The sequence below is a fragment of the Otolemur garnettii genome, unplaced genomic scaffold, assembly GCF_000181295.1.
Source record: "Otolemur garnettii isolate 467f Iridium unplaced genomic scaffold, OtoGar3 scaffold00012, whole genome shotgun sequence".
NCBI classification, from domain to species: domain Eukaryota; kingdom Metazoa; phylum Chordata; class Mammalia; order Primates; family Galagidae; genus Otolemur; species Otolemur garnettii.
The window spans coordinates 30,648,297-30,657,845 of record NW_003852407.1 but is presented as its reverse complement, the minus strand read 5'-3'; the positions used below and the strand labels follow the sequence as shown (position 1 = coordinate 30,657,845).

The 9,549-nt window shown below is 38.5% G+C and overlaps 1 protein-coding gene across 1 annotated transcript in view; it reads left to right on the top strand.

Annotated features, from left to right (window-relative positions):
• YES1 (YES proto-oncogene 1, Src family tyrosine kinase) overlaps positions 1 to 9,549 on the top strand; it is a 22,662-nt gene that overhangs the window by 10,060 nt on the left and 3,053 nt on the right. The window contains exons 6-10 of the mRNA XM_003784798.3: positions 165 to 320; positions 471 to 650; positions 3,795 to 3,871; positions 5,448 to 5,601; positions 7,493 to 7,624. Of these exons, the coding sequence (XP_003784846.1) occupies positions 165 to 320; positions 471 to 650; positions 3,795 to 3,871; positions 5,448 to 5,601; positions 7,493 to 7,624 (699 nt within the window). The remainder of the gene's footprint in view (positions 1 to 164; positions 321 to 470; positions 651 to 3,794; positions 3,872 to 5,447; positions 5,602 to 7,492; positions 7,625 to 9,549) is intronic.

Genomic DNA, 9,549 nt, shown 5'->3' with positions numbered 1-9,549 from the left:
CCAGGAGTTGGAGGTTGCTGTGAGCTGTGATGCCACATCATTCTACCCAGGGGGACGGCTTGAGGCTCTGTCTCAAAAAAAAAAAAAAAATTGATACACTTTATTTGTTTCTTAATTTTTGTAAGTAATTGATTTTCACAGTATAGTTCTATTCATTTATCTAGAACATGCTGATGGATTATGTCACAAGCTAACAACTGTGTGTCCAACTGTGAAACCTCAGACTCAAGGTCTAGCAAAGGATGCTTGGGAAATTCCTCGAGAATCTTTACGGCTAGAGGTTAAACTAGGACAAGGATGTTTTGGTGAAGTATGGATGGGTAAGAAGCCTGAACTTTTGTTTAGCCATACATTAAAGTGTCTCAATTTATGATACAGTGTTTAAATATTTAAGGTAACTACCGGTCACTGGATTTTGGTCTAAAATCCCTTAAAATATAAATTAAAATAGTAAAACATGTCTTTTTTAGGAACATGGAATGGAACAACAAAAGTAGCAATCAAAACACTAAAGCCAGGTACAATGATGCCAGAAGCTTTTCTTCAAGAAGCTCAAATCATGAAAAAATTAAGACATGATAAACTTGTTCCACTATATGCTGTTGTTTCTGAAGAGCCAATATACATTGTCACTGAATTTATGTCAAAAGGTATGTGTATGTTTGTACCTCAAAAGGTAATCGTTGATAAATTTTTTTAAAGACAAACCTTCATTTCTGTTTTCTGCATATAGGCTTTTATTGTATTATTTTCTAATTTGTTTTATTTTTTCTTCTTTTTGACACAGTCTGTCTCACTTTGTTGCCCTGTGTAGAGTGCTGTGGCATTACAGCTCACAGCAACCTCAACCTCTTTGGCTCAAACCCTCTTGCCTTAGCCTCCCAAGTAGCTGGGACTACAGGCACCTACCACAACATCCGGCTGTTTTTTAGAGATGAGGACTTGCTCTTGCTCAGTCTGGTCTTGAACTCCTAAGCTCAAGCAATCCACCCACCTTGGCCTCCCAAAGTGCTAGGATTATAGGCATGAGCTACCACACCTGGCTTAATTCAAGATTTTTATGCAGACATTTGAAAAGAAGATATCTAACATTTAATAGAATAATTAATAATTAGTTATAGTTATTCCAGAAAATAGCATTAAGTTTAAAAGGAAAATTAAGCAGACTGAATTTATTTTGAAAGTAGGTTTGCTTAAAGGAAATAAAATAGCTGGGAAAGTGAAATATAGAAAAAAAAGGTGTTTATACAGATTGAATTAAAATAAGAAGTTGGAGGTTGCTGTGAGCTGTTTGCCATGGCATTCTACCCAGAGCAACAGTTTGAGGCTCAGTCTCAAAAAAACCCAAAAAAACCCAAATTGAATTAAAATAATAGAAAGATACTTACACTTGTAGTACTAAAGCAAAGAAATAAAGTAAAAATAGATTAGCTTTATCTCATTTTAATATAAACATGATCCTCACAGGATCTCTAGGAACTTTTTTCCCTTACTGCTGTCAGTTATAATGTCTCCATTCTCCCAGACTCCAGACTGCAAGGTAAGATCTTCAGTGACAGGGTTAGTTATGGCAAGAAGATAATGAGAAGAGAAGGTTGACGGTGATGATCTGTATTTTTTTTCTTTCCTTTCTCTCTCTCTCTCTCTGGTCTTGATTTGCCACCTAGGCTAAAGTACAGTGGCTCAGTCATAACTCACTGTGCTGGAATGATCCTCCTGCCTTAGCCTCCCAAGTAGCTGGGCCACAGGTGCACGCCACCATGCCCAGCTGATTTTTATTTTTTATAAAAGTAGGGTCTAACTATGTTGCTCAGTCTTGTCTTGAACCCCTGGCCTCAAGCAGCAGCCTTCCCCTCTTAGCCTCCCAAAGTACCATGGTTGTAGGCATGAGCCACCACACCTGGCTCTTCCCACTTTGTCTCTGTGCCAATGATGCGTTAGAACCAGTAAGTCAAAAAACAGACTTGTAGGCCTGATTTTCACCCATTTTGGATTTGATCCACTTTTTTTAAAACTCTTTTTTTTTTTTTTTTGTGGATCAGGAGTCTAGTTAAAGTCACTAATTATGTCACCCTTTCCCATAGTCTATCTTGACCAATGATGTAGTTCCCTCTAGTGGTGACAGGGGCAACTACAAGCTACACATTTGGTATAAGAAAAATTTTTTCCCTCAAAAGGGACTGAAACCAAAAGATAAGAATTGATACAGCCTATTAATTGGCTGTATCTAAAACAAAACAGATCTAAAGCCCCAAAACACTCTTTGGAAAGAATTTCTACTGCAACAGCTACCAGATAATCCCACGTCAAAAAGTACATTGAATGAATAGAAGAAGAAGGTAAAATCAGGATCTTTCAGTCAAGATACTAGTAATATAAGAAATATAATGGAGAAACCAGGCATAGTGGCTCATGCCTGTAATCCCAGGACTTTGGGAGGCCATAGTGGGGGGATTGCTTGAGGTCAGGAGTTCAAGATCAGCCTGGCAATGTAATAAGACTCTGTTGCTACAAAAATATAAAGCAAGTTAGCTGGGCATGGTGGCTTGTACCTCCTAGCTAGTCAGGAGGCCTTGAGCCCAGGAGTTGGATGGTTACTTATGGGCATTGGTCATGCCACTGCACTCCAGCCCGGGAAACAGAAAGAGACCGTCTTTTAATTTAAAAAAAAAAAAAAAAAAGGAATGGAGATAAGAATCTAATGGTCTGTTCAGCCATTTAGCTTTTAATATTGATTTCAAGAATTATTTAGTCTGGAAAACATGGTAAAATTCTGTATTGTCAGATCACTGGGTAGGATTATTCACAGGTGGGAAATTGAGAATATAAGATAACAAAAATCTAGTTTTAAAACTCACCTCAGTATTCCGTTACTCAGCAGTTGACCCACTGTAATCTGTCCAAACTCACTGCCTCATGTATTCTAACATACACCCACTGTTCTGGCCAGATCTTGTTGGCCCTGTTTCCATGATTTTGTTCATGTGATTTCCTCCACCTGAAATCTGATTTCCCTGTGTCTTGACCAGTCTACCAGCTACACTTCCCTGAGCCAATCCATAGTCTTGCATTGCATTTAGTTGTCATTTTTCTTTTATTTCTTCTCCATTTCTTCTTTAATCTGGAGCCATTTCACAGCCTTTCATTGTTCTTAATAGTATTGTTATTTTTTAAGAGAACAGTCTAGTTTTATGTTTTGTACATAATGTGCCTTAATTTGGGTTTGTCTGATGTTTTCTCTTGATTAAATTCAAGTACATAGTAAGCTTTGAACCAGTAATAGAGAAGCAGCAATTTGATTCCCTTTCTAGTCTTTTAGTTTCATAGTATTTTGGTGTTCAGAAATATATTCTATTAAAATTGAGAGAAGCTGGTGAGGGCAGCATTTCCATGGCAACTCATGTAGCTGCCTGTACTTAGTTTTAACTACCCCAAGATAGTCCCTAGTTGTCTGACGTCTTGATTCAGAGTGAGTTCAAAATGTGTAAGTATCTAATACTACTTTTGAATCAAAATTGAGATATTGATCAAAGCAAGGAAAGAATGCTCTCTCATCTGGTATAGTTAATGCATTTTCCCCTTTTTCATGTGTTATCAGGAGGAGTTTTCAAAATTTCAGTTTAGGGACCTCTTCTAGAATCAAGATCATTATTACTCAGAAATTCCAAAACTGCAAAAAAAAAGAAAACAAAAAATGAAAAGCTAAGAAATTTTATTTTGTGATATGGGGTAGAAGAGTATTTGTTTCATTCTTAATATAAGATATGCCATGAATATCTTGCTGTCTCTTACAGGGAGCTTATTAGATTTCCTTAAGGAAGGAGATGGAAAGTATTTGAAGCTTCCACAACTGGTCGATATGGCTGCTCAGGTACTTGTATATATTCATGTATCAATTTGAATTCAAGTATAAATGAAAAGAATGATCCTAATGGGATATTATAGTTTATACAGTGAAATAATGAAATTTTAGAAGTTTTTAGAAATTGAAGGAACATTAGAGATACTCTAATGTGAGCTCCTAATGTTAACCATATTATAGTATCTAAAATTCACACAACTTGCTAGAACCAGTATTAGAACGAGCTATTTAACGCCCAGCGCAGTACCATCCTATATCATATGGCTTTTTAGAAAATATGGAATATATTTATATTCCATAAATATAAACTCTGTATGTACTTATTTTTCAAAAGATAAATTTTAAGAACATTAAAATGAATGGATGCTATTCCAAAGAAAATATTAGTAACCTAAAATGTATGATGCATTTTTTACTTAATGTAGTCCAAAATAAGAATTAAGGTGGCAATATATAGTTTAAAATGGGACTTTTTAACTCTTTTGACTTTTGTTTTAAATACACAGTTTTTATCCAGATATGTGGCAGGTGTTCTAAGAATTTTTTGGCTTTGGTTGACATGCTGGTTCCAGAACTCTAACTTCTCAGTGAGCATCCAAATGTCCACAGAATCTGGCAATTCAGAGGAGTTTTCTATTGAGAAGCTACATATGTGTGGCAGGCAGATACAGGGCCTGGTTTGTATTCCCAAGTTTAAGGCTCTAAGACACTATGGTAGCAGGGTTTGGCAAACCTTTTTTTTAAGAATCACATAAACGGCTCGGCGCCTATAGCTCAACCGGCTAAGGTGCCAGCCACATACACCTAAGGTGGCAGGTTCGAATCCCCAGCCCGGATCTGCCAAAAAACAACGACGGCTGCAACCAAAAAATAGCCGGGCGTTGTGGCGGGTGCCTGTGGTCCCAGCTACTTGGGAGGCGGAGGCAGGAGACTCGCTTGAGCCCAGGAGTTGGAGGTTGCTGTGAGCTGTAATGCCATGGCACTCTACCCAGGGGGACAGCTTGAGGCTCTGTCTCAAAAAAAAAAAAAAGAATCACATAAACGTTTTAGGTTTGGTAAGCCACATAAAACCTTTCATACCTTTCTTCCATCTTCTTTTTGTACAATGTTTAAGAAATGTAAAAACTAGTTTAAGTTCTCAGGCCATACAGAAACAGGCTGCAGGCCAAATGTCGCTGGAGTTTGCCAGCCTCTACTTGATGGTTAATACCATTATCACCAGGATATCTTAGCTTGTGTTTGATACAGATCTTGATGGGTTTATGTCCAGAGGCACTAATAACCCTGTAATTTATCTTTTCTTCTAACCACTGACACAAGAAGACTTTAGGATGTTATGCTGCTAATAGTGACTAGATATACCCATGGGGTTAAAAATCTTTACCTTAAGAGTAGTGCCAGATTTTTGAAATCTAGATTTAGCTTGCTTTTATTTTTTATTTTTCCCATTACTTCCTAAACTATGTCTTGTTACAGTCATCTCCTTTTGAGATATATGGTTCTAAGTGATCTGATTTAACATTAGCCAAAATTGTTTTCTCTCCTTTTTCCTTCATATCATATGTCTTGTGTTTCTTTTCCTAAGATTGCTGATGGTATGGCATATATTGAAAGAATGAACTATATTCACCGAGATCTTCGGGCTGCTAATATTCTTGTAGGAGAAAATCTTGTATGCAAAATAGCAGATTTTGGGTTAGCAAGATTAATCGAAGACAATGAATACACAGCAAGACAAGGTAAAATTATTTCTGCATAAATGCTGTAGCCCAGCATGGTGGTTCATTCCTGTAATCCCTGTATTTTGGGAGTCTGGGCAAAAAGTTCAAGACCAGTTTGGGCAAAATAACCTTGTATCTATCAAAATGACCTTACTTCTACCAAATATATTTATATAGGGTGGACATAAAGTTCATGTGCAATTTGAAATGGTTTAACATAGTAATTGCACATGAACTTTATGAACTGTGTGTGTGTGTAAGCTGGGTATGGTGGTGCTCACCTGTAATCTGAGCTATTCGAGAGGCTGAGGCAGGAGGATCACTTGAGCCAGGAGTTGAAGGTTACAGTGAGCTGTGATTATGCCACTGCATTCCAACCTGGGCAACAGAGCAAGACCCTGTCTTTAGAGAGAAAAGAAAAGTGCATGTAACCTCTATGTTTTTCTTACTCAGCCTTCTTAAATGCAACTTGGCTTATTTCCTCCAAGAAAGACTAGACTAGTATTCTTGGCATTATAAACATAGGAAGTTAGAGCCTCTGTACACTTACTTTGGAATCCAACAAACGTTTTTTAATTTCTCTCATAACAAACTTTATGCACTATTGAACTGTTGTCTTAGACCAGAGATTCTTAATTACGGGTGATGTTACCCTATATGCCACCCTTCCCAAGGGGACATCTGCAATGTCAGCCATTTGGAGTGGTCACAGTTTAGGGGCTACTGCTGGCATCCAGGTCAGGAGTACCACTAATCGTCCTACAGTGCGGGAGCATACAGGCTGGACACCGTACAACAAAGAACGATCAGGTCCAAAATGTCAGTGGTGCCAAGGTGGAGAAACCCTGCTTTAGACACAGTGCTTTTTTCCCCACCCACCATACCTTTGTGAGATTACTTCCAGCTGGGTTATCTTTCTATTCTTTCTTAATCTTTATCCATAAAAACCCCCAAATCATTCTTTAATCCTTAATTTAGGTGCCATTATAGCTCATTGCAACCTCAAACTCCTGGGCTCAAGGCACCTTCCTATTTCAGCTTCCCTAGTAGCTGGGACTACCTTTGTATGCCACCACACCCAGCTAATTTTTCTATTTTTTGTAGACACATACCTGTATGTAAGACACATATAATCTTATTTCCAGTGTAAGTGTATAAACTTCACAAATCCTGTGCCTACGTGCCATTTAAGATTACCATAATGCCTTATACATAAAAGGCATACACCAAATAATTAGAGTAAATTATCATGGGCTTTTAAAAATGATTGTACAATAAAACTTTCCTGAAAGATGTCATAAAATAGATAAGCTTATGGTCAAAAGCCAGCAGATGTCAGACCCCAGTAGAATATACCTACATCCACCAATAGTTATATATAGCTATTAGATGGTGGTGGATTACTCTTAAAAGTTACAGATTCTGGCTCGGTGCCTGTAACTCAATGAGTAGGGCACTAGCCACATACACCAAGGGTTTGAGCCCAGCCCAGGCCTGCTAAACAATAATCAACAATGACAACTGCAACCAAAAAGTAGCTGAGCGTTGTGATGGGTGCCTGTAGTCCCAGCTACTGGGAGGCTGAAGCAAGAGAATCACTTAAGCCCAAGAGTTGGAGGTTGCTGTGAGCTGTGATGTCACGGCACTCTACCAAGGGTGACATAGTGAGACTCTGTCTCAAAAAATTCTCAAACTCCTGGGCTCAAGGGACCTTCCTATTTGAAATATTGAATATTGAATATTTGTTAATTTCCTTCTCAGAAACTAACAAATTTTTTTCTGTGTTAAGAATTTGACACAGAATTTGACTGATGACGCGTACAGTATGGATATTGACAAAATATTAATTCTGCTTGTGCTATGTAGATTTTTTTAAATAACTAACTTGATATTGTCAATGTTGCTGTAGGTGCAAAATTTCCAATCAAATGGACAGCTCCTGAGGCTGCCCTGTATGGTCGATTTACAATAAAGTCTGATGTATGGTCATTTGGAATTCTACAAACAGAACTGGTAACAAAGGGCAGAGTGCCATATCCAGGTAAGCTTGCATTTCACTAGCTCTTGGTGATCCCATCAGTGACTCTATCAGGAGCTTATTAGGAGCGGACATGTAAGGGGGGGGTAAAAGGCCTTTATGTCTTCTCTACCCCTTCTCTTTACTTTAGCATTGGGCAGACAGCAGCCAGTGAGAGCCACAGTTGTTGATAGGGTGAGCATGTGAGGTGGGCCCTATATTCACCTCAGCTTTCTCCCATGGGACCTTTTCCTACAGGGTATTTTATCTGTACTGTTCTCTCAGATAATAAGCATGGCTTGAATATTCTCGTTCATTCCTGCTGCTCCCCCCATCAAAGTAGTCCTGGGTCATCTCTCCTCTGCAAGTAATTTCTAGTGGTGTTACTGGTGTATTTTTCTGAAGATACACAGGGTGTCCATAAAGTTCATGTGTAACTTAAATTAGTGTGCAGTTTGCCCTGTTTTACTCAATAGACTATTTTGAGATCTTTTTCTTATTTTATTTTTTCTCACAAAGTGTATTTATACATCATTACTTTAAGAATTATATCTGTCATTAATTAAAGAGGAAAAATAAAAATGTTTTCTTCATAACAGTGAGAGATTATATAGCTTCTGGGAGAAAGGGCATATTTTAGCTCACTTAAAATTCAGCTACAATTAAATATTCTTTTACTCTGTTACTTTTCACACTTTTCTACTGAAGTATCCTAATAGTTTAAGATAATGAAAATATAAAATTTAATATCAGGAAAAACTGTTATGCTAATTTTAGGGTTTTCTATATTATCTAGCAGGTTCCTCCCCTCTGATGCCATCAAAATTAATCAAAGTTAATCATGGACTTTCTCTTGTTTTTTACTCACTACTTACGTTCTTTGTACTAAACAATGAGTCACCATTGCCCTCTTTAATAAGATTCTATTCCTGTCTTAATTCATGGTCATCTTAATAGACATAGCCATGCTTTTTCCAGCACCCTGGTCTCCTGTCTGAACTCTGCTCCTCTGTGGCCTTGTCCTCCGCTTTGCCTTTCCCAGTCTTCCCCTTAACATTACCGGTCACTGTAGGCCTCTCATAATCTCAGGGTCACGCGTCTGCTCCCTGACCACCCCTCACAGCTCCCCAGCTAACTGTCTACCCCAACCCTAGCAGTTTCTTGGCACTACCAGGATCTTTAATCCATTGATTCTGACACTTGTCTCCTTGATGAAAACACTCCATTCCTTAAATTCCGTGCTCAAGCAGCATAATTATTCCCTTGCATTTACATTTGCCCTTTCCCCTTCTCTCATTTCATCACCATTTCTTAGCAAAATCTCTGCACTACTCCACACCTGCAACCATGCCTAGAGGGAAGAAAATACAGCTACACTTAGTAATTTCACTTTAAATCCTTTTTAAATTTTCACTTTAAATTTCCCTTTTGGTTGTGATAGAATGGCTAATACCCAACTTACCATCCCACTACAGATTACCACAAAGGTTAAACAGAATGTGTAAAAGAATTATTTTGATACTGCACAGCAACCAGTGAAGGCCACAGCCCTTAAAACAGTGCAGGCACAAGAAGTGAATGTTAAATTTATATCATTTTTCTTCCTGAAAGCATTTTCTAAAGGAGCATAGAGCAAAGAAGCCCACACAGAAAGCATCATTCTTACTGAACAGAAGAGACAGATCCAAATGCTGATATCTGGAGGGCAGTGTCCCAGAAAGGAAAGAACTCTTAAAATTCTGCTTAAAAGTTCCTCTTAGAACTCGAGGAGGGGCTCGGCGCCTGTGGCTCAAGCAGCTAAGGCGGGTTTGAATCCCCAGCCTGGGCCCGCCAAACAACAATGATGGCTGCAAACAAAAAAATGGCCAGGCGTTGTGGCAGGCGCCTGTAGTCCCAGCTACTTGGGAGGCTGAGGCAGGAGACTCGCTTGAGCCCAGGAGTTGGAGGTT